Source organism: Trachurus trachurus (genome assembly GCF_905171665.1).
Source record: "Trachurus trachurus genome assembly, chromosome: 13".
In the NCBI taxonomy this organism is placed as follows: Eukaryota; Metazoa; Chordata; class Actinopteri; order Carangiformes; family Carangidae; genus Trachurus; species Trachurus trachurus.
This window is the reverse complement of record NC_139892.1, coordinates 16038065-16063466: the sequence shown is the minus strand read 5'-3', so window position 1 is coordinate 16063466 and position 25402 is coordinate 16038065. Positions and strand designations below refer to the sequence as shown.

Genomic DNA, 25402 nt, shown 5'->3' with positions numbered 1-25402 from the left:
AGAATAGTCCGATTTTATTGATAAAATCCCTCTGTGTGTGCGTGTGTGTGTGTCCTTGTTTCATCATAGAGGCCATTCCCATCCCTGCTGACCAGCCCATCATGCAAATCAAAGACCTGGATGAGGTTGTCATCCCCACAATGGAGGTCAAGGTGTGGATTTAATTTGACTGTATAATAACAAATAGTTACGTTTTGAGAGCTTTCAGTTCACAGACATCATCAACGTTGTCCCTAAGTTTCTGTCTGTGAGCGTTGTATTCATTAAACACACATAAATCCAGAAAAAAACATTTTATCTGTGACTTATAATCAACAATCAATGATTATAGTTTGACAGCTGACAGACCTGTTCCTCCACCACATGTGCACTGTACACTCAAGTGTTAACAAACTGAGAACACAATAACTTTATCGAGCAGTGTTGTATAATAACAAAAGTTGTTTCATCGTGTAAATAGGTGGACCCAACAGGTCGCTATGACAACCTGGTGACTGTCAGGTCCTTCATGCCTCACTACCACCTGGCCGGAGGAGTCAACCTGCCCAAGATCATCGACTGTGTCGGCTCCGACGGCAAGAGCAGGAGACAACTGGTCAAGGCAAGTGTGTGTGTGTGTGTGTGTGTGTGTGTGTATGTGGGTGTGTGTGTTCCTGACTAAACAAACCACCTCCCTTTGAAGCTAAAGTTGCTGTCGTGTGTGTGTGTGATTGAAGTGTGAGCAGCTCACTCACTTTGAACTACAGTTCTTTTCCATCACAGTCGGTTTGTTGCTAATAATTAATCCTGTTTTTGTACCAGGACAAATACAGAGTTTGGATTTACAAACACTTTGTCACTTCTTTATAATGAGGACATTCTTCAGGGGATTAAAGGCTAATAATTCACCTCTTAGACACTTGAGAGAGTCACGGTGAAAATGCAGTTTCTCTGCATCTTTTGTCTTTTTTTCCCATTTGCTTTATGTATTAACTATTAGAGAGAATTTAAGAGAAGACAGACACTCTATTTTTAATTACACTTGCTGCTCTGTAGCAGTTTCTCAATCATGAAAACCTGCCAGTAAATATTTTACTATTCATGGAAACCCTTTGTTTTAAAATTAATGACATATGAAGAGCAGAAATTTATTAATTTTAGCTTTTGTAATGAAGAAATGCCTGAAAAATGATTAGTTGAGCTTCTTGATGTGACCTTTGCCCTGTCGGTGTGAACAGGGTCAGGACGACCTGCGGCAGGACGCGGTGATGCAGCAGGTCTTCAGCATGTGCTCCATGCTGCTGCAGCGCAACACGGACACTCGCAAGAGGAAGCTCAACATCAGACGATACAAGGTTCAGTTAAACAAACAAACAATACAATCAGAACTGTGTTGATCTCATGCATATTAAAATAATTAAGTTGATATTGAATTTCACTCCCTCTTCATTCGTAGGTGGTGCCGTTCTCCCAGCGCAGTGGCGTGTTGGAGTGGTGCTCAGGCACGGTTCCCATCGGGGAGTTTCTGATTGATCCCAATAAAGGAGCGCACAAACGCTTCCGCCCCCAGGACTGGGCCAACTTGTCCTGTCGCAAGAAGATGATGGTACTGCTCGCTCACACTCATGCACCATTACTGTTGAAGCACTGTGTAATCATCCACAGGAAGTCTGTACAGCGACACACAACAAAACTAAAAGTTGCTGTCATCCTCTGTGGTGCCACTGTAGGAATCTCAGAGACTTGCGTTTGATGAGAAGCTCGAGGCCTACACCGAGGTGTGCAAGAACTTCAGGCCGGTCTTCAGGTATTTCTGCATGGAGGGATTCCTGGATCCAGCGGTGTGGATGGAGAAACGTCTGGCTTACACCCGCAGTGTAGCCACTTCTTCTATAGGTAAACTGTGGTCACACACTAGATATACATTACATACACTAATGCACATCATTGTGTCTCAAAATAGTATTTTAATATATTTGGATTGAAATGAAATCATTCTCTTTGGGACACTGAAATATTCACTTAACATCTTTTCTCTGTTGCTGGTAGTCGGCTACATCGTTGGTCTGGGCGACAGACACATCCAGAACATCTTGATTGATGAGCAGACTGCTGAACTGGTGCACATCGATTTAGGTACATTTAATTCTCATTAGTTTGATTTATATAAACACTCTTCATTTTCTCATGTAGTGTACTCAGTGGCTGATTGTCCTAAGCTTTTCTGTATCTTTTAACAAACAACATAAACACAGGCTTGTGTAACTTAAAGCAAAAGTGAGTGATCCGGTCGTTTTCGCTAATGCTGCGTTCCAGGCAGGCTTTTGAAATCGTAAATTACAGCTTCAAGTCACAACTTACGACTTTGTAGCGTTCCAGGCAACCCACTCGTGTTTTTCCGACCTGTTTTACCGGTGAAAGTCACTATAACGGCCACTCGTAACTTCCGACCGGTGAACTCGTACCAGATCGAACTGGTACAACTTCACGGTCGGAAAAATACGAGTTTCCTTGAACGCACCATAACAGTCCTCGTCCCTACGTCACCACATTCACGGCGTTCCTTGGCTGCACACACAGCCCTGCATGCCGTTCTCTCTCCTCATTGGATAAAAACTGTAGGATACGATAAATGTTTTCTCTTCGGCTCAGAGCAGAGCAGAGGGACTGAGAGACCCGTGTTTCAGTCCAAACACTCTATGTAAGTGATTGCTGTCGGAAGATAGAACTATTTAAGACTTATATTAACACAAATATATCACTCACTTCTGCTTTAACAGGAAATATGTATTTAAACTGCTTAACTCTTGCAATACAATTCACCTCTTTAAAGCTCTAAATCCAAAGATCAATACGTGATGTAACATGATATAACATGTGTCCTAACCTCTGTTTTGGTTTCATGCTCTGAACCTTCAGGTGTGGCCTTTGAGCAGGGGAAGATCCTGCCCACACCAGAGACTGTGCCCTTCAGGCTCTCTAGAGACATCGTAGATGGGATGGGCATCACTGGAGTGGAAGGGGTTTTTAGGAGGTGAAGAGCCTGATGGGAAATATGTCATTAAATAGTTGATAAACCAAGACTAATGGAGCTAGAATCACTGCCTTGGCTGTTAGTCTCTGCCACTCGGACTAGTTTCCATCCATTTGTGTGAAATCTTCTCATAATTACTAAAAGAAAGGCTAAAAAGGCTAAAAAAGCAGCACTGACCTTTGATCTGTGACCACCAAAATCGAATCAGTCCAAGTGAACATTTGTGCCAAATTTAAAGGGAGTAGGGGGTTCTCAAGATGTTCTGTTCCCAAGGCCAAAACCATGTTTTTCAAATTCACCATGACACTGACTTGTCACCTTTGACCTTTAGTCACTAAAATCTTATGAACTTGTCTCGGAGTCAATGTGAATGTTTGTCCGAAATCCCTCAAGGTGTTATGGAGATATTGCATTCACAAAATGTAATCAGTTCATCCTCGAGTCCTACTGAATATTTGTGCCAAATGTGGAAAAAGTTCGGTCAAGGCATCACTGAGAATTAGACACACAGTAACACAACAAATAGACAACCAGAATACGATATTAATTAGACAATATTGATTCTCTCTCTATGTTTGGACACAACTTTACATTTTAAGACTGATTTCCTGCCTTCCAGTCAGCCATTGCTCTTAAATTTTACTACGGAGGGAAAATCAAGTTTTTCGGGTGTTTTTGTTTGTGTTTTGTTATTTTCAACACTGCAACTCTGACTTAAAGTTTTGCAAAGCTAATGAGTCTTGTCCCTTTTTCACATGTTTTCTCTGATCAGATGTTGTGAGAAGACCATGGAGGTGATGAGAAGCTCTCAAGAAGCTCTGCTGACCATTGTAGAGGTGCGAACATGGGACAGTCATATCCACACACACAAACATGCAGACACGCCACAACACTTCTTACTGTATATGTCATTTCTTTCCTTAAACCCTGTGCGCTCTTTGCCTCTGCACGTTGCTGTACGTTCATGTGCCGGTTCATGTGTGAAACAGGTGCTGCTGTACGACCCTCTGTTTGACTGGACCATGAACCCTCTGAAGGCCTTTTACCTGCAGCACGATGAGCAGCAGGAGCTCAACGCAACACTGAGCTCCACTATGAACGGAGATGACCTGGTCAACCACCGTAAATGCAGGTGATTTAATGACTGAGGATGTTTGTTTGTGTGTCTGAACAGAACTGAACATGAATGTAAACTGGCATCTTTGTCAGAAATTTAGCAGTTAAGCAGATCTTAAATTCTTTAATTGTGAGAGCTTCTTCAGATTTGTTATTTAGTCGAGTCTCCATCTTTTCTCTGTCTCATCTTCTAATGCTCTTTCTCTTGCAGCGACAGTCAGAGCTTCAACAAGGTGGCGGAGCGGGTGCTGCTGCGGCTGCAGGAGAAGCTGAAGGGGGTGGAGGAGGGCACGGTGGTCAGTGTGGGGGGGCAGGTCAACCTGCTCATACAACAAGCCATGGACCCCAAAAACCTCAGCAGACTCTTCCCAGGCTGGCAGGCCTGGGTGTAGACCTGAGAGGAGCTGCGCTCGGACCAAATAAATAGTGGACACATTCTGTAGAGTTGAATGTATAATAAGCCAGTTGCAAATCAAATTCCAGATATTAGCCCCATCCCACCCAAAGAAACCCTGCTGCTTTTCTCTACTGTTGAAGACGTCTATGTGGTGACGGACACTACAACATCAAGGACCTTTTAGTATATGAAAATATGAAGTTCACAAGAAGCAGGAACCAATCAGTTGACCCTGTATTGTCTTTTTCTCAATCCTCGTTCTTCTGCAGACCTTTGCACTTTAACAGAAAAAAACGAGATCTTCCTTCTTTTGCTGCACCATTTATAAACTGACAATTGTGAAGAGACCAAGGAGCTGTGGCATCCTGATATGTTCGCTGTAAAGGGCATACTGTTTTTGTGTTTTTGCTCAGTTGGATATGATTGATGGATGAAAGCACTCATGAAAACTGCTTTATGAATGTTTGAGACGCCTTTCAATAAAGTGCACTTGACATACCATTGGATTCCTTTATGGAGCAGAGGTCTAGCTGTTTGTTAGCACTCAGAGTTCAGTTCTTTTGCCATTAGATTAATGATTTTTTAGTCTGTACTGCATGTAGACAACCTTAAATTTGTTTCCTCTGTTTATATCAGTTGTACTTTACCTGATGGGTAATGTATTACAAATTTACAGATACAACTGTGGTGTCTGCATTTTCTGTCACTCATTAACTCTCAAGTATTGATACTTAATATGTTTGCCTGTGTACCGGTATTCATCGCGTAAAGTCGTAGCTTTCCATTGCGTACTGATATAAAGGTGCTCAGTCACCACTCTGACAGTTCAGTAGATAACAGCCACGAGATGTTTGGACTAAAGTGACTTGTCCTCATTGTGATTGTTGTATGCTCAGGAGGGAAACTTCAAACTGATGCCGATGTAGTGTGAGGAGTGGGCACTCAGACGACCGTGCAGCCCTGTGTGTGGTCACTGTGGTGTGAGCACGAGGAGACAGAAGATCAGTGAGAAGATGACAGTGGTTTGAACTGTGTCTTTCCACACAGCAGAGTTGTGAAAATTTTTACTCTAGGACTGGAATCGTGAAACCAACTTGATTATTTCGGGGAGAAATAGTTTTTTTTTAAATTATATCAGGACATTTTTGTTCTGCATCCATTAGTGAACAAAGGATTTTGTCGGTTAAACTCAAAATGACCACCAATCCGGTTAGTACTACCATCTTAAAATGGAAAAATACATGTGGAGTAACTCATTTATGCTGTAAAAAATAATGCCATTGCAAACATGCAAGTGCTTAAAATGTGTCTCATTTTGCATTTGAAATATTGGATAATCTCGCTTTTTCTTTAGTTTCTTAGGAAAACAGAATAACTTGACCTGACTTCATTTAAAGACATTTCCAGCAGCCGTGTGTTTAAATTACACTCACCATCACTATACTTTACTCAACAGTATCTGAACTCAGATGGAGAGTGGAAACCTCCTCCTCCACCCACCAGATCTGATTTGAAGCCCCAGTACGTTCACCATCTGGAGCCAAACCCTCCACCTGAGATCAGTGTCTCCGTCCCCGGGAAAAAAGGTACAGTAGTTCAGACTCTTTTCTTCTTGTGGTTTTAACAAAACTGTCCAAACAGGAGCATTTTACAGGCTTTGAATTGCACTGTTTTCTCAGGGAAGATGAAAGAGTTTCATTAATTACACTAGAATAGCTATAAACATACACTTAGATTTTACTGATTTACTTCTTTTCTTTTTTAGTTTTAAGATGTGACAAGACCCATGAGGAATATCTGTTAAACTAAAAATGTACTGTAGGTATAAAATATTCTGTAAATGGCAAATTAAGTTTAAAGGTTATTAACTATATATACAGTGTAACTGAGGTAAATTAAAACTGTGCATAATGTGTCGGTCATTGTCCTATACATGACTAGATTAGTGATGTTGTATCTTCTGCATGTCTTGAGTTTTTCTAATTGTTACATAATCATTATTACATACAGTTTTTTACTTCTTTTAATCCACATGTGAGAAAGGAACATGAGAAGATTCATTCATCAGAATCATTTATCATTTATTTATTTATCATTTATGTGTTTTATTAGATGCAAAACAGAGGTGTGTGAAGTTCACGGTGGCTGCTGTCATCTCTCTGCTGCTGCTCCTGCTGGTTGTGGGAATCCTCCTGGCTTATTACTGTGAGTGCATGACTCACCCCCACTGCTTAGTGCATTTTAAGCACACACAAACAGCATATTGTATATTCACGCTGATGTCCCATGTCCAAGTTTCCTCAGCGTGTGCACATGGGCTCCAGTGTGGTGATGGGAGCTGTGTGTGGGAGTCCCAGTGGTGCGATGGAGTGAGAGACTGTCCAGCTGGTCAGGATGAAGCCAACTGTGGTAAACAGCCTCATCATCCAGGATCTAACACACCTGAATACGCTGCAGTCTGGTCACTCAACCTTTTATTCACACAACACAGTGCACACACCTTTTACAGCCAGAAGAAACAGTGTGAAGTTTTACTTAGGATTGAAGGTTATTTATCGTTATACATACTGCTGTTAGTGTATATATAATTAATGATAATTTTAAATGGGAGGCCATTATTGGCATTAGTGAATAGTGTTATGTAATGATAAAATGAAAATTCAGACGTCCATTTTCTCTTACTTTTTTAAAAACAAAATATCAAGTTATAGTTTGTGTTTGCTGTTTGTCCTCAGTGAGGCAGCACGGCTCCAACTTCCACCTCCAAATCTACTCCACTGAGGCTAAAACCTGGAGGAGCGTTTGCTCTCACGGCTGGACTGAGCAGCAGGGCAGAGTGAGCTGCCAGACGGTCGGATACAGCAGGTGAGACGCTCAGGTGTTTCCCCAGCAAAGACAGATTCATTAATTTCTTTGATTAAAAGTTGCACTTACCATAATGTGGTTTGACAGGGGAACATATTTTACCTCTGGCCAACAGAGGACAGACTCTCATGATGGATTCTTAAAGGTGAAATCTGACTTCAACCCCGAGGCTTTCATACTGCACCAGCTCGAGCACAGGTAAGTGAACACGTAAACCAATGTAATAAAAAAAAGGCAAATGCTGTATTATATTTTAACTAATTATCGTCTTTTATTTTGACATCCTCAGTGACACCTGTCCCGACAACAGTGTGGTGACTCTTCAGTGTACTGGTATGTTCCTAAACTTGGATTTATCTAATTTCTAAATACTACAGAAGGAGTAATGAAATCATTTATCTATTTATTTTTTCTCTCCTGCAGCCGTGGGGTTTGAACTGTATGATATTAGTTTGTATTTGTGTTGATAATTTTCTGCAGCTGAAGGTTTTTGATTTGATTTGATGTCTGATTTTGATTAAATTATTTGCAGTGTGTGTGTGTGTGTGTGTGTTTTCTGTAGTCCTCTCCTTTCCATGTTTTGTTCCTGTGTTGCCATCAGAGTAGATAAGAAACTAAAAAAGCCTTTTTTAATCTGGCAAAGCTTGATGATTTGTTGTGTATAGTGTAGATAGTGTATTTGACTTCTGGTTTATAATATCTTTATGCTGCATCAAAGAAAAGGAGGACAATTTTCTACCCTGACAAGATTGTGTGTATTTACACTTTGCAACCTGCTATTGAGGTGAAAACCGTGAAATGCATCCGCTCTAACAGCCGTCTTGTCCTCAGATTGTGGCCGAGGGGTCAACTCTAGCAGGGCTTCTGGGGGCCAGCTGGCCTCGCTCAGTTCCTGGCCGTGGCATGTCAGCCTTCAGGTTGCAGGTTCCCACCGCTGCGGAGGAGCCATCCTCTCCCCCTACTGGATAGTGACTGCAGCGCACTGTGTGGCCAGGTGAGCTCTGACTCCTCCCTCCTCCTCCTCTCCTCAGACTGAGCAGTGGTTTGCTCTGATCCAGCACCTGAATCTCTCCTCTGCTGCTTCTCTCCCACCCAGAGCCTCCAGCCCCAGCAGCTGGACAGTGTACGCTGGGATAGTGGATCCTTTAGGTCCTCTCTTCAACCCTGCTCATTCTGTGAGTCGCATCGTAGCCCACGAGGGCTACAACAGCATCACCCGCATGAACGACATCGCTATGATGAGACTGACCAAACCTCTGGACTTCACGGGTGCTTATGGACACATTTTACACACACAGGGATGGAAAGACCTGGAATGTCCTGTTTCTGACCAAATCTCTGAATAGTCATTATTGACTTATCATTTATCGTAGTCTTTTTTTATTAAATCAAGATCTTTTTATTGAAGTTTTTAAACAATGAAGGACATAGTAAACAGAGCACACATGGCTCATGATAAAAAAAAAATCCATCTGCCATATCTAAGAACTACTGCTCTACAGATAGCTGGTACTGTATAACATATAACTAAGCAGCACACTCAACAACCCTAGGTTTTCATCTGAAATATATAAAAAAAACTGAAGTGATTGTAGTTTTTGTCATAAAACATAACATATATAGTATATCTAACATACTTAGCAACTAAGCCTCTCTGAGATTCAGCCTCCTCCTACTGTTATCATTGAGGTGGACAATAATGATAATAAAAAAAGTGGGAACCGAAGCCCCTGTTTTGTGGAAACCAAGTTGTTAAATAAACATACATGCATAAAATACAGAGATTGTGAGACATTTTTTTTTGTTCTTTTTCAAAATTTTCTTTTGCAGACTTATTAACAATTGCCATCCTGTTTTGTTCTATAGCTTCCAGTAACATCAGACCTGTGTGCCTCCCCAGTGTTGGTCTGAACCTCAGTGCTCATCAGACAGCCTGGATCACGCGATTTAGTCGCACAGGAAATGGAGGTGAGCGCTCCAGCTGTGAACTGATGTCCTGTCTCAATGGTTGTCTCAATGCTGTCTTTCATTAATGCTACCACTAGATGGCAGTAAAATATATGACTTTGTTAATTCTGTTACTCATTTGCATCAACCTACCTGCATATACAACATCTAAATGAATGTCTGACTGCACGGGAGAGGATCCAGGTATGAATCATTATATAGTGTGAAGTGTGTGATATTTCTGTTTGACAGACTCTGGCTCTGCATACCTGATGGAGGCTCAGGTCTCCCTTATAGATACTGAAGAGTGCAACAGCTCTGTGGCCTACAATGGCAGGATATCCCAGGACATGTTGTGTGCCCGAGAGATGAACACAGGAACAGGAATGTGTCACGTAAGACAAAATGTGCAATGTTTATTTTTCCTCTCAGAGACTGAAAATTATATTTAATGACTTAAACCAACACAAGCACTTCCGTTAATTGTTAATGACATGACACCCCCCCACACACATTATCACATGTCATGAGGTGTTTGTTAGTTGCACAGCGGAGTGCCAGACAGCTGCAATGTGACTGCCACCACACTGGTCTACTGCCTCCAGGGCTGATGTGTTTCAATATTAGCTGTAAATACAGTCTTTATATGCAGAATCAAGTGATCAATATACAATATACTCACAGAGACCAGTGTTTACATAAGCAAAAAAAACTGTCGGGCAGATCGGCAACAGAAAAGTAGTTTGTTTGTGAAAAGAATTCAAAGCATTTTCATGCTCTTATGTAACTCGCTGTGAGGCACAGTCAAAGAAGACCTGCACTATGTTCTGTACATGTTTTAAATAAACAGCTCCGCTCATAACATGTCGTTTGTAAAGTTGAGTCAGCGGTGGGTGTAATGTTGGAACAGTGAGATGGCAAATGTCTGACTTTCAAGATCTAAGATGCTTTTGAAACAGGGTGAATAACATTTAATGTTTGAGTTTCACCAAACCAGACTCTGTGATCATTGCGACGCCTGTGACATTGTGAAAGTGTGACTCATGATGAATGCTGTATGTAACTTCCAGTGTGTGTAGTTCATGAAAGTTCACCACATTTTGTGCTGAAATTGTTTCCAGGCGGACAGCGGCGGCCCTCTGGTGTCTCTGACCGACGGGCTATGGTGGCTCATTGGGGACAGTATACTGGGGGAACACTGTTCTCAGCGGAACAAACCAGGCGTTTATGGCAACGTCACCTATTTTCTGAACTGGATCTACCAACAGATGAAGGTAGAAACTCACCGAAGTTAAACCCCATGTACAGCTGACGTTACATTTTGTAGGCCACAAAGAGTAAAACTGAAGGGAAATCTCTCTTTATTTATTCAAGTTTGGATTTTAATGTTGTGATTTGAGTTTCATGCTATATATTGAAACATTTGACAATTGACAAACGGGAATGTAGATTTTAATATTATTTTTTAATTGGTCTCCTTTGCTTTACAGCATAACTTTAAAATATTATCTTATTATCAAGCACTGAAATGATTCATTAATTGAATGAGTGACAGAAATAATATAATATGTAAGATTTTTTTGTTTTGACTTGTTCAGGCTTTCATATTATCATATAATTTTATTTTGTTTGACCAAAAACATATTTTCTATTTAGGTTAATGTTCAGCAACAAAAAAAAAAAAATTTATCATATGCAAAAAAAAAAAAATACAAATAGGCCTGTGTTTGTTTTTCTGTTTCGTAGAAGCATCAAGATGACTGATGACTGGACCAAAGATCAGCTGAGATGTCTGTGTTTACAATATTTTTTATACTGTGCAGTGACACGTTTTTATATCACTATCTATATTAATAACATAACTATCCTTACTTCTTTGCCGCTCTGTATCAACCTCATGTATCACTGTTGATGCAGACTTTGCTCAAATTAATGTAAACTATTATTTCTTTATTTTCTTTAACAATTTTTATTTATTATAACATTTTTATTTTTGGCTGTATAAATATGAGTGTCATTTTTCATGTTGTCAATAGTCAGCTTTGAGCCAATAAATGGAGATACAGTACCAAATGTCAACACAAGATGTCACTGTCAAACTGTGTCACACTTGTTCCCACTGACTCGTCCTGAGTAACCTTTCACTACAAAATATGTTTATTCATTTAAAATGATTTACATCATTGATTTGATCAGAGGTTGTTTTATTTACAGCACAAAGTACAATTTTGGCACAGAAAGAGACACCTATAAATAAGCAAACATTCAAAGAATCAAGTTTACTTACAATATGACAATTTTTCAACTTTAAATTTTGTCACTTGAGTCTTGTGACTCAAAGCTGACGCTCAGAGGCAAAAAGGCACTAGTTCCTGGTTGGTTTTGGCACAGAGCCTCAGCTCCACACTATGTTTCATGTATCCTATCGCTTGTACGTATGAACTGTCCCTGGGTCAGGAGACTCTAAAATGACATTTACATTTTTTTTATTGCTAACTGGTCACTGAGCTTCAACGAGAAAGCAAAGTGTGGTCCACAGGTGATGTTGCGTCAGTTTCAAAACACATTTGGCTTCGAATTTAGTCCTTGATTTGTATAAAATACAACATATAAATATGTACCTTTGAACATTTACTGTCCAAAAAGAAAAGATTTGGAATAACAATAATAATACTCCTGTTATCAATAATAATTATAATACAATCACATTCAAAGAAATTTAAATATAAACTTGGATGTATACAGAATTAGTAAAATTACATTAATACGGATCCATAACATTTCATTTCATACCAGATCCAGAAATATTGGTCTTTAAACTTTATATTACACTTTTGATTGTCATACAGAAAAAAAAAGTGCAATTCAGCAGAATAAGTCTCAAAGTGTTCGTGCAGCTGTACTAGCAGTGAACTGAGACTTAAGGGCACTATAGGCACTGTAAACGTGTGTAATATTATTCCTATTAGCAGTGATTGATTGAGCAGCTTTTCCCCTTAACTTCAATAGACACAGACATTAATTTGATCAGCTGTAGAAGGCACAGTCGTAGAGGTTGACAAACACACCGTTTTCCTGGGAATGACATCAGTAACGTCTCAATTGTTCAAGAATGCACCAGTGGTTGTTGACTCCCCCACACAGTCCTGTGATTATCTGTAAGGAAGAAACTCCACCCTTAGATAGTCTTGTTCTGATATACGTCAGTGCTACTGAGGTGCGTGTCAAGATCCTTTGTTGTTGTTGTTTGTGCTTAAGTGTTTCATAGTTTGGTTCACCTTGGTGTTTGTGTTCCTGATGTCCTACATGTCACAAATTACCTTTGGACAGATTTAAAGAGCTGCAGCCAACACTGAGAGACTACAAATCATACCCATACCAATCAGTAAAAACTGTCCTGTAGCTACATGATGAGCTTTTAATCTCTTCCGTCTCTGTGCTGGATGTCTTTCTCCATGTCAGCGTCTGCATACGACATGACTGATCAGTGAGAATAAGAAAGGTAAACAGGAAACTGGGAGTATAAATGCAATCAAAGCTGTTTGTAAGAACTGTTTTCAGGGTGGACTTTCCCTTTTAGAGGCAGCCGATGCGTCTGAGTCTACCTCTATGGGCCGGGCTGAGGAGTGCAGTCTAGAGTCAGTCAGACATTCAGAGCCGGGTGTCACTGTTCGGCCCAGGCTGAGCCTCACGCCTTTCTCCACCACCGTGGACGGGCTCTGCTCGCTGTCCACCTGCTCGTTCATCCTGGTCGCCCGTCCGTTTCCTCTCAGTCACTTGATGCGGTGGCGGACCAGTGACGACTCGTCGGTTATCTCCCCGGAGTGGTTTCGGTGTCGACAGGGAAGCACCAGCAGGAGCAACAGGATGATGAGGACCACGGCGCAGACCGCCATCAGGGCGTAGGAGATGACCCACATGATGGGCTCCTTCAGCGTCCCGGCAGAGCAGTCGGCCGCCACGTCCGCTGCCGAGAAGGGTCCTGCGATCTCTGACAGAGCCACTCCACCGCTCACTGCACAGAGATACAGAGCAGATAGATGAAGACGTCAGTTCCGGCGGGCTGAGTCACATCTCAAGTAAAGAAATTAAATATAAAGTGCCTGGTAACTCAGCACCACAGATCAAATAAATATCAACCAATCAGAAAATAAAAAACTGAAATAAGTAACCCTTAAGAAAGGAACAAAGTATTACTCATTCAGCCATGATGAAAAACTGAAACTAATTTTATCTCAAACATATTCATACAGAAATCTTAGTTAGTATTGCTTCTGTCTGGATTTTACCAGCCAGCTCAGGAATTACAGCTGGCAACTCTGTCACAAGCCTGAATCCGTAACCTTCAGCCTACATCTGTTTGCTTAATACAGAACAAAAGTGATCTTTGTACTTTAATGAGAGTGGGAAGCCTTGGCAAGCTCATATTTACACATAACTGCAGGCATGTACCACTGTTTTAATGTGAAACCCTTGCTGTTTAGGTCATGATGGACTTGATATTCAGTCTGTTCACTCAGCCTAAAAGAATAATCAAACCTCCAACTGTGTTTTCTTTTCCACAGGTTATTAATTAATCTACAGTGCTTTATGGACTGACTTCTGGACTGTTTTCTTCTCATGTTAAACTACATGGGTGCATTTCCATCAAGAAGCAGCAACATGTCTGGAAGGGATACTCTTCTATCAGCCACAGACACAAGAGATGAACCTGTAGCTCTTCAGATAAATGTATTTGCTGCAGCAACAAAACAAGGAATTTCTTTCCTCTGCAAGTTTATTTTTTCCCCTCAAACACCAGAGTGGTTTGTAAACAACAGATAGAAAGCAGAAGAATTTTAAATTGGTGAGTCGACTGCTCACTGTTACCTGCCCTGAGATAACCTCATGTGATTTAGTGCCATATAAATAAAAAAATGACGTGACTTGATACGATATGAGTATGTGTTTGTATTAACAAAAATGATAGTATTGAGATTAGGAAACTAAATATACTACAAGAGTAACACATTTTAAACCACATCAGAATTTGTGGTAAACCAATGTTTCAGTTTCATTTTTCAGTTTAATATCAACATGGACATTGGACACTTGGCCTATGTAGTGTTTTATACTTTTATGTCTTGTTCGCACCCACACCTGCACAGTTGCTGAGTGCAAAGCCCAGTCTCCTCTCAGCTCGGTCGAAGACCACGTAGAAGCCTTCCATAACCGTCGCACCGATCACCAGGCCATTAGCGGACGCTGACAATCCGAAGCGGAAGCAGTCCAGCGTGCCGTCCACGTCTGTGATGGGCTGGATGTAGAGCTGCAATATGACACATAACAGAAACAGAAAAGAATGAGGTTTGGTTGAGTGTGTGTGTATATGTGTGTGTGTCTCTAAAGTTTACAGAGAAACTTTGGAGAACGGATGACTTGTTGTTGGGTTTATGTTTATTCAAGCACCTGAGGCAGGATGGTGATACGGAAGGACTGGCTGCTGTTTGTGGCTCTTAGATAGATGGACAGCTTGGGGAAAAACCTCCAGGGTGTCTCGCCCTTCATCCAGCATGCAAGCTTGGTGCCATCCCAGAAGCCTGAAGAAAAATCCTGGATCTGAACCACAGAGGGGAGGAAAAAAAGGACAAAGGAATAGAGAAAAGGAGACAAACAGAGACAGAGGGAGACAGAAAGGCAAAAGACAAACATACAGAAACAGAAGGTCAGAACAGGTTTTTGCTGCTCCCTATTATTTTCCCTCTTGGGAATAATCTGCAAGGATATGGATGCATTAATTGAAAATGTTGCTTCCAGGCCCAAATTAACCTTGAGTACTGTTTTGCGTGCAGTTGTAAAAAAGGTGAAAATTGTGTAAAGTAGGAAGAAAAAACGGGCATGGGCATACACACACACATATTTATACAACAGAAAAACTCCTGATCCTTCCTCTCAAAGCGTCTACGTCCTTGAACAGTGAGTGTGCACTATCCTCCCCTGCATCTCTTTGCTCTGACAACATGTTTCATCATTGTCTGTGGAGAGACGGCAGCGTACCAGAGAACTGCGTGTGATGGCTTCTACCACCGCATTGAAGACGTTGACAGGAAGTCGCAGCAGTGTCGTCCCACTGTCAACTATAGCTTTATCTGTGTTGTACTGAAAGAGAGGGAGAAAGAGTGAAGTGCAGTGCAGTGGGAGGTTTTTCTCAGCTCAACAGACTCCTATGGAAAGATGCTGAAACAAATAAAAGAATGTGAAATGAGGAAGTTCTTTTACAAGCAGACAAACCGGATTACATTTCCTCGCAGTGCCACGGGCTCTGTGTTTTTTTTTCTGTGCTGTAACCTTTTACACAGTCAGCTCATTACTTCCTTAAAGAATGGAATGGAGGGAACGGGGATGTTCAACAGTTTGAGATAAGTGACGCAAGTGTTTGAAGTTTTACCTCTCTGCAGTCCAGGTCCAGATTCTGATCGCCAACCTCCAGCTTCAACACCTCCACTTGGTAGTACCACTCCTCTACGATGGGGGTGTACCACACTGACCCCCGATACAGAGTTGGTTCAACCCCTCCCATGATCTGAGGAGAAATAAAAACACTTCACTCATCCATGTGTGACCACAACAACACAGTAAATATGAAACAAGAGCACACTCAAGCAAATCCATCCACAATTTGGCTTAAAATATGAACACACACACACACACACACACACACAAACACACACACACAGACCCTGCCATCTAATCCATCTGTCTGTAGCAGTGGGTCATGTGACGGAGACGCAGGGAGCGAGGCACGGAGGCCGTTCATATAACAGCGACAGACCTGCTCTCAGCAGGACACTGTCTTAGCTTAATTAGCTGCACTCTAACTAGACTGGGCTTCCAATGGAGAAAGCACATTGACGAGGACGATACCAGCTATTATGTTTCCAAAATGCATCGGGCTGCTCTGTCTGATCCCCTAGTGAAGGATTTTATTCAGTCTGGGACGAGGAGCTCTCAACCACATCCCAATCATTTCTGAGTGAAGCATAAAATTGATACTGCATGAGTTAAATATGTCTCGACATATATAGCAAAAATATAATTAGAGGCAGAAATCATATAAACTGAAATTCCCATTGCTATGCAACTATCCAACATAAGGATGAGACTAATCAGGTGATCAAACTTCAGGCATGTCTTAAAAAAAAACAAGGTTTTGTTTTACTTCTAAATTCTAACAAACCTGAGGTTATTGCACTTGGCCCTAAACACCTCCAGAATACATTATCTGATATAATATAATTACTCTGGATGGCATTACCATGGCCTGCAGTGCAACAGTCAGAAACCAAGGACATGTCCTTTACCTCACACATAAAACACGTTTCAAGGGCAGCCCTCTTCCACCTGCACAATATGGCAGGAATTACAAAACACGTCCTGCCTCAAAAAGACGGTGAAGGAAAAGACACCTCCAGACTGGTCTTTACTTGAATTCTTTATTATGAGATGTCCTACTGATTCATAATGCTGCAGCACAAGTTCTTACAGAAACAAGGAAGAGATCATATGTCTCCTGTGTTCACTTCACTTCACTGGCTCTCTATAAAATCCAGAATAGAATTTAAAATCCTCCTCTTCACCTACAAAGCTGTTAATGGTCAGGCACCAGTGTATCTTAAAGAGAAAAGTGGGAGGCGTTCCTGTTGAAACAGCTCCCAGTTTGGTTCAGTTGTTTTTTTCCGATCAAAATATTTTTTTTTCACCACCGTCACCAAGTGTTTAATTATTGTGGGAATTTGTTTTTGCTTTTGACCTTGAGGTAATGTTCATTGTTTTAGTGCTATATGAACAGAGACTGAATATAAAAGTGGTTTGATCAGACTAATTCCCAGACTACTCACAAGACTGCCACCCGCGGGGTCTGCCGTGCTGCTGGCCGACAGTCCAGCTCCGCACATCTGGAGGGAAAAGATGTCAGGAATCCCCAGCTGTTTCACCACAGAGTTGAAGAAGGGCTCCACAGATGAGTCGGGCTGATACAGAGAGAGGAAGAGATGTGTAATCATTAACGCTTATTAACTGATTTGAGCTTTGGCCTTTGAATGTTCACATTTAAAGCTTTTAGTGTGTGCGATTGTTCACATTACTTCTCTTGGAGTAAGTTTTTCTCCTGTTTTCCATGATTTCAGTCAACAATATAAAAAGGTATAATGTTTTTTTTTTTAAAAACAGTTTAAAAATACTACATTTGGGGTGGATTTTGCTAAAATGTTTTCAATCCTAACAGCAATTTCAAAAGAGATTACAAAAGATCCTAATCCTTTAAAAATGAAATAATAATTGAAAAAAGGTGAAGAAAAAAAACACACAGGTTGGCAATAGATTCACTGAACGTGATGCTATAGAAATTTCAGAGGACGTATCCATGTTCAGTCACTTACAGCACGAACTGTGTGCCTGGACAAAAGTTCACTCATATCATTGAAGATATGCAAAGTTAACAGCTGTGGGGCAGATGGAGCTGTTTGTACAGAGTTTTACATACAATAAATGTTTCTTTTAATAATGCTGCAACTGAATGCTCTGACCAAAATTACATTTCCTCCACAAATGCAATCTGGATGACTGTATGCACTTATGTACATTATGTTGGTATGAGACTGTGGTATGCCCCTTGACAAAAGGATGTTCACTCCTGTTCTCCACAGATAGGTTTCCATGTCAGTGCTGTGTGATCATGTCACGCATGACACAGAGCCCTCAGGCGAGATGAACCTGAACACTCAGGGGACACCGGCAGCACAAAGTGGTCAGTGTGAGCATATCTGCTGCTTAATCAATCCCAACAGTTGGCGAAGTCTGCATAGAATGAAAGAATGTGTTGTGCCAGTTCACGCTGACGTCATCCGTGTCCCATTGGCACTTAATTGTCACGTTAAAGAAAGCCGACACTGGGAGAAGCACCTAGGTTGTGTGCCTCTGTTACACTTAACACAGTGTTTCCTGAAAATGGAGAATGATTTACTGACTGAAGTGTAACTGTGCAGGAACTAGGGTTAGAAATAAGCATGTGACATGTTTGTGCAACAGATGTAAATTGAAACTTTAAAAAAAAACTAGAATTACCACTTTGTGGTTGTTTGCCTCCGACATTGAGAATAGTTTCAGGTAACACGTCACTATTCATTCTCGATGACGCCTTGAGTCAGGGCTTAAAAGTGTTTTGTAAAGCCACTCTGACCTAAATCTCAAACCGTTGGCCACTAAAACCACATTTTGTGAGGTCACCACGAAGCATTGGCTACAAAAATGTAATGAGTTCATCCTTAACTCCCAAAGAATGTTTGGGCTAAGTTTGACAAACCTCCTCCAAGGTGTAACTAAGATATCACATCCATGAGAATGGGAGAGACAGACAGACAAACAAACTGAAAACAATATGCATTCAGCTCAGGCTGCTGAAAATAAATCATGATTACGAAAAAAATTTCCTGCGGTCATGTGAAATGTCAATGACTACACTTAGATAAGATCCTCATCTAAAAAGTCATGCAGTACTATAAAAAAAAAAGTATGTGGGACGGTACAGGATGTGATGCATTACTGCTCGATCAACATGATAAAACCCCATATTATAAAGAATATAATTTTTCTTTCTCTGCATGCTCCATTTTCCCCTCAACTCTGCCTCCTGGAGTTTCTTACATGTTTTCTAATGCCTCATGTAAACAATGCACAGTAACTCTGATATAAGTGTTCTGCTTCTAGTACTACAGCAACAAAAGACCAACCTACAAAAAAACCTAAATTATACAAAAAAATACAATATATATAAAAAAAAAGGTAATGAGAGGACTAAATGACTGTATGGCATAAGGTTCAACTGATTTCTAGTATCTTTAATATGAGTCAAAGCACTTTTAAAATGGAAGTCTTTCGTGACAATCTGTATCTAATACATTTTGTGTAGTAGAGTAGAGTCTACATGCAAGTATATGAGTCGTAGAACATCAAGGCTACAAAATAATTATATTTGTAATATTTTTAATAAACAAGGATACTGTAGCTAAAACACAGTTAAATACAATTCCACATACAACAACGAGGAATTTTTTTAGTCCTGGGCCACAGAGATGTTTGTTGTCCTTCATTTTATATGGTTTGCAGAGTGTGAATCAGTTTTGATATTTACTGTACTATCACACTGGTCGACGGGCAGAAATCAGTGTAAGAGGAATTTGATTTTTTTTCCCCTCTCTAATTGGCCAATCTAAGGCTTAGGGTTAGGGTTAGATAAAAGGTAGTAAAAGTTTAAAGATGATCTGTCTCACCCGTGCCAGCATGGGATAGGCCAGTCCCAAGATGCCCTGCCAGTTGACCCCAGGAAGGAAGAAGCCGTCAGATGACAGGATGGCAGCTATGTTGACAGTGATGGTCCCATTTGGACCTTTGGGGATGATGACAAGGTCAACGCCCAGTTCACCTTCCCAGTTACCCTGGGTGTACCTGACAGCAACAGTCCGACCAGTCCTCTCGTAGGTAGTGGAGCTGGGCAGCGGGAAAGAAGCCAACATGTGGGAATACAGATAAATAAAGAGTCCAAATATGGACTCTAGGACTGTAAGGATAAACCTTATAGGACAGTTTCACCACTTTCAAACAAAGTCAGTGCTTTTTATGTGATTCCTGATTAAGCATTTAATAACTACAAAATATTGTGAATGTTTTCCTTTTGTAAAAAATCCTAAATTACTGATACATTCAACCAATAAATTCTGCCCTGTGTGGTGAAAGACTGTGGGTGATGGAGAGCAAACATGGTAAAAGAAAAACAAAAAACAACTAAACTCAAAGTCAACATGGGCGTTTCATTTCCAAGGGTTTGTTTGATCAGATTACACAAAGTGCTTCAGCCACTCACAGTGCAGTGTTGAAGTAGTGAGTAATGAACGGGTGTGGGGCGGCAGCCACAGCGAAGTTACTGCTCCCTGTGTCCACCAGGATGTTTAGCTGAAAAACAGGAGGAAGAGTTTGCTTTAACCACCATCACAGATATCTACAACGACCCCACCCCACCTTACAGCGCTCCTGAGTCACAGGGTTAAGAAAAAAAAGACAGCTGAAGCACAGTGGGATATACTGATAATAAGGTTTAAGCTCTGAAAAGATAAGAGGCGACATTTTAAGATGATATCTCTGCACTAATAACTAGAAGAGGAGAGAACAGAAGAGGTGGAAGAGAGAGAGACAAAATAAAAAGTAAAATTCTTGATGTTGACACACAAAGGAAATTACGGAGATATTAATCTGGAAACAAATAAAAAAGAACAGCAAATCACACAATGTTTTGTTTCAATCTGAAGGATTCATATCGAACCTGCCCGTAATGAACCACCCACAACATAGCAGACAGTGTTGTAGCTAAAATGTTTTCTGACCGGAAGAATTTAACAACTTTGTTTTGTTTTACAAACCTCTGATCAGAGTTTTGGTTTGGGCTGATGAATGCAGAGCTACAGCATCAACTGTCCCAAGTAATTTACAAATGGGGCTGAGGAGGAATTTCATATCAACTTGGATCAGGTACAGAGGAAAAACCTGACAGAGGTCGCACTCATTTCTACAGATCCCAAACTGGTGTGAAAAGCTTTGTCACGTACCTTACGTATGTATCACCATGCACCTCTGATATAATTACCCACTAATGTATGATCTGTGAGTCAAACATGATCGCCTCCAGCTACTGACATGAGTGTATGACCCATGCAGCCATTCTGGTGTGTGTCATGTGCACAGTGAGGACCTGCTAACAGCAGTTGAGATAAATGTTGACTTGCAGGCATCAAGTCGACTGGGGTGGGGTGGTGGGGACTAATTAGCCCGCAGACTTCTGTCAACTGAGCAGTGGCGGCCACATTAACACTTACTAGCGAACGTTCTTCACCATGACGGGGGTCACAAACCTGACAGGCCACAGTCACATGACGGATCAACAACAAAGAGGTCTATACAGTGGCTTTTCAATGATGTCACATGATGCAGTCTATGAAAATACTAATAGTCTTCATTTAGCAATGCTTAGCCACGCATGGACAAACAGTCACTGCAACAATTGATCTAGCATTACTTCTCTGTGGCTGCCTTTGTTTTTGACAAAGTAGAACAGCAGGAAGTGGATTATTTCACATGTTAAAGAATGCTAGGGGCAAACAAGAAAAAAAAAAAGACTTCCTCAAACTTCGTCTGACAAAACTAAGGCCAGTCTCACAGAAATCACGTCAATCTTTTCATCATAACTTTGAGAGAAAAAAAAGTCTTAATAAGTAATGAATTCCTTATTGCTGAAATCCCATTGTCATGCTTAGGTATACAAAAACTACAGACGATCAAGCATGTGTTATCGACCAGTTCAGTCGGGCACAGGAAGCCCCTGATGGCCTTGTCTGCAGGAGGTGGGCTTATCAGTTCCTCCTCGTTGGACTGGCCCTGGTCCCATCACGGAGACTGTGCCATCAAAAACCTCTCTGCCGCCTTGCAGATGGCATCAATCCAGTCACACAGGACCTGAACCGGCCAAACAGGACAGATTGGAAAACACTGGAACCTTGTGGGGAGGGAGGGAGTGGAGGGGAGGGGAGGGGAGGGGGAGCAGGGGTATTTCCTTATCCCCACACTGCCTATCTGCTCCAGTCACACTATCCTCCCTCAGCTCGGCTACTGAGCCTCGGGCAAAAATCTCTTCCCCCCGCTGCTGTGTGGCAGCCTGCGGTTGAGCTTTCACTGTCTAATTGGCAGTGGCTCCATGGCAGCAACATGCATCTGCTACCTGTTTGTACCAATTAGCAGATGTGAGGCTCTCCAGCCGACACCTCAGCCCGGCTGTGCCACATGCTAACAGATGTGGCAATTAGTGGCTCATTTGAATAGTGCCTCATTTAACACCACGGCCCTGTAATCACATCATCATTCGGTTAGAATAATACTGATAGTGTAACTCAATAGTATTGCGTTACGGGCCATTTTGGCAGAGCACAACCAATCTGAACCAAAGTGGATTGAGCTCTCTTGGCATGAATAGCTCATACAAAGGCTTCACTGTTAACTATGAGCAGAGTACAGGAGTGTTATGGCTGAATTATCAAAAGGAGCAATGTTGAGAAGTGTAACCATTTCCTCTACCTGTAGTGTACAGTGTAATTCCTGCTTTTCCCAAGACATTAAAGGACTGGTCATGATGAACATCTCATATTTAGTTTTAAAATAATAACATATTTAAAATACATTCTTGCATGACATGACAAAAAAATAACAATGATGCTGCCATTTAAAAAAATATTTTACATGATATTAAGTCTTACAATAATGTATTCAAATCTCTGTTCATTTCCTCCTTGACCCTCCTCGGGCTGTGTAGAGAGCAGGTCACCTGACACAGGACGGAAATAGAAGAGCTCTCATTTTGACATGTCACCACAGTAAAACACTGCCACCCTACATACAGTTGAACTTGTTTCCAGGACCTGGTATTGTGCATGCCGACGCTCTCTCACTATTTGGACACTTTGATGTGCTGAGTCATCTTTAGCACCATTAGTTGCCTATGTGCTTCTCCCTATATGATAACTTAAAAACCAATGTTGTTACGGTCGAGCAGGAACCAACAGGCGATACACTGTTGACACTCAACATTGTTGTAAAGCAATAAAAGTCCATACAGCATGATGCAAATATCCTGATGATTACACAAGACAAAATTATAGGATAATATTGTCATTTCATTTCTTGTAAGAGTTGATTAAGAAGCTTGCGTCTGGCACATACATGATCGTGTCAGGTGTATCAATTGTCTGAATGTCCACAGGAAGTGCTGCTTGGACTAAACTGTAGTATTAAACAACTTTAGAAGCATTCCCCCCTGTGAAGTGCCACTAGGGCGTTAGATATTAATCTTCTCCTAAAAGTACAGCTATAGGTTTTTAAAGTTGTACCGGAGCTGCACTGCACTGCAACATTATCTTCTCGGGGGTTGACACAGGGAAAGTGACATGGCGGGCAGCACAGATAAGCCTCTGTGAGCCTGAGAAACTGAGCTGTGCCACCCAAGAGTCTTAAATGCTCTGATCTGTTTAACTTGAGAGGCCCAGGAACAACAGGTCAATGAGATACTAATGAGATAATTCACCTTTAGTTTAAGCCTCATTTCAAACACATCTACTTACAACACAGTGGCTGAGTGTAGCCTTAAACCTACAACACCCCGAAGCATCATGTATTTTTAATAGTGACGGGACAATCCCTCTTCTAACTCTTCCGGGACCATTTAGTCCTCCTTAATCATTAATATGATCTTGTAAGGCACTTAACATAACGAGCAGTATGAAATGATGACAATAAATTACGGGCAAGGCATATTCCTGTGCAACCAGAGGAAAATAGGAAGCAATTATGCTGCTAGTTGCACCGTGGCTTGTGCTGTTTTTGCACAGTTTCTGGGGCTGCTCTTTGCTCCCTGGGAGCCTCATAATCCCTGTCAGCTGCCTGGTAAGAAACACTGGTCCTCACAGGCAGCATCATGTGAGGGGACATGTGAGTGGGCCTTTTAGTCTACCTACAGACCCCATGGCTGTACAGACTTGAGCTGCTCACTGCTGCACCCCACAGCTGTGTGATACTATCCTGCTTTGATGGACTCCGACAGGCCTGGGAATGAAACAGTTGATTTTCTTTTTACAAGAAGAATAGTGACAGTATGCAAGTATGCAAGGCAACAGGCCAAAAGCCTCTCTGTGCTGTTGGGATAAGTATGATTAAATATCCAGGCTTGCACAAATACGTAGACAAGGGCCCTGAGGTGAGAGCAATGACACCAAACCCGCTCTCAAACACTCAACTCCCCCTCTCCTCTGTGGATCTGGATCACATGGTGGGCGGACCGGCCTCTGTTCATACATACACAGCAGACACACCAGATCTGCTATCAGTGAATGAGTTTAACACATGACCTGTGTAAAATCCAGTGACTAAAAGGCAAACTGAGGGGAAGAGGGAAAGGAAAGAAAACAGAAAGTGGCACATTTAACCCTTTCCTGCAAAAAGAAGACCTGAAAAATTAAGAATAATAAAAAAAACTGATAATTTCACAAATCATATAACCTAGATCAAACCAAAACCACATGACTATTATATACATACAGAGCAGTACAATATTTAGGATACTTTACCGTTTGACTGGGGTTGCCAATTGACATCTCAATGTAGTAACCTCTTCCAGAGTCTCCCTCCAAGTTTTGCACCATGTCCAGAAAGTTGACAGTGCCAGTCGGATCAGAGGCCAGAGAGAGGCCGTTTCCATCCGAGGTTAACGCCACTCGCCGCAGAGGAGTCAAATCCACATCCGAGGATACGTTGTACTTCCCTGGGTAAATTCTCAGTGGTATGGAAAAGTAACACTTGGACACGCCAAAGTATAAACTAAAAGCAAATGCCCATATCGAAACCGAAGTAGTGTATGCCATAGTGGTGTTAGTTTTGTTTTGTTTTTTATAAAAACAGTGACAGCAGGGGAAAGTCTTGGAGAAGAAGAATCCAGCTCCTTAATGTTCAAAGTTTGTTTTTAGCTCCTTAACTTTTCAGTTTAGCCATCATGGAAACGCCTGTACTTATACTGCGGGAACCGGCGCCATCCTGGTGGAAAAGCTGCCTCTTCGCCGTCAAGAAGAAGCCAAACATACTGACATGGTACCACGGTTTATCTGACACTTGGACCTGCTGTTTGACTGCAGTCCGTAAACTTCTCCAAGATGTTTCGCCTCCATCCACTCCTCCTCCGCCACCGTCAAGTAGCCCAAAGTAGCTGGGGCCACTTCCGGTTCCACCTTCAAATTAAAGGAGGCGTCAACAGATTTGTTTTGTTTTTACAACGCGGGAAACCAGTTAATTGTATTTTTTTTATATTATAATATAAAAATATAAAATATAAAATAATACAAGATTAATATTGCCCGAAAAACCGAGGGTTTTGTAGTCGGTGTTGTTTATAATCTTTTATTGTGAAATTTAACCGTTGTATCCGTTGGTGTTGTTGTCGC

The 25402-nt window shown here is 41.4% G+C and overlaps 3 protein-coding genes across 3 annotated transcripts in view; 2 read left to right on the top strand and 1 right to left on the bottom strand.

The window, feature by feature from the left end:
- atm (ATM serine/threonine kinase) overlaps window positions 1-5025 on the top strand; it is a 30286-nt gene extending 25261 nt beyond the window's left edge. The window contains exons 54-63 of the mRNA XM_083985437.1: window positions 70-152; window positions 461-601; window positions 1218-1334; window positions 1436-1585; window positions 1710-1875; window positions 2029-2115; window positions 2899-3013; window positions 3786-3849; window positions 4003-4145; window positions 4341-5025. Of these exons, the coding sequence (XP_083841563.1) occupies window positions 70-152; window positions 461-601; window positions 1218-1334; window positions 1436-1585; window positions 1710-1875; window positions 2029-2115; window positions 2899-3013; window positions 3786-3849; window positions 4003-4145; window positions 4341-4521 (1247 nt within the window). The 3' untranslated portion in view covers window positions 4522-5025. The remainder of the gene's footprint in view (window positions 1-69; window positions 153-460; window positions 602-1217; window positions 1335-1435; window positions 1586-1709; window positions 1876-2028; window positions 2116-2898; window positions 3014-3785; window positions 3850-4002; window positions 4146-4340) is intronic.
- Window positions 5026-5720: 695 nt separating this feature from the next.
- On the top strand, window positions 5721-11216 carry LOC310996238 (transmembrane protease serine 2-like; the record flags this gene model as incomplete). The annotated part of the gene is made up of 13 exons (XM_083985619.1): window positions 5721-5735; window positions 5983-6112; window positions 6639-6731; window positions 6822-6935; window positions 7262-7391; window positions 7479-7589; window positions 7681-7724; window positions 8223-8385; window positions 8488-8660; window positions 9258-9359; window positions 9591-9733; window positions 10460-10612; window positions 11085-11216. 13 exons carry the CDS (start codon window positions 5721-5723, stop codon window positions 11100-11102), a joined length of 1389 nt encoding a protein of 462 aa, XP_083841745.1. The 3' UTR covers window positions 11103-11216.
- A 314-nt stretch (window positions 11217-11530) lies between these two features.
- bace2 (beta-secretase 2) lies at window positions 11531-25117 on the bottom strand. The gene is made up of 9 exons (XM_083985237.1): window positions 24536-25117; window positions 20236-20324; window positions 19646-19862; window positions 17216-17347; window positions 15766-15900; window positions 15375-15476; window positions 14787-14936; window positions 14478-14646; window positions 11531-13353 (listed from the first exon to the last, which is right to left on the bottom strand). Exons 1-9 carry the CDS (start codon window positions 24827-24829, stop codon window positions 13112-13114), a joined length of 1530 nt encoding a protein of 509 aa, XP_083841363.1. The 5' UTR covers window positions 24830-25117; the 3' UTR covers window positions 11531-13111.
- Window positions 25118-25402: the final 285 nt, after the last annotated feature.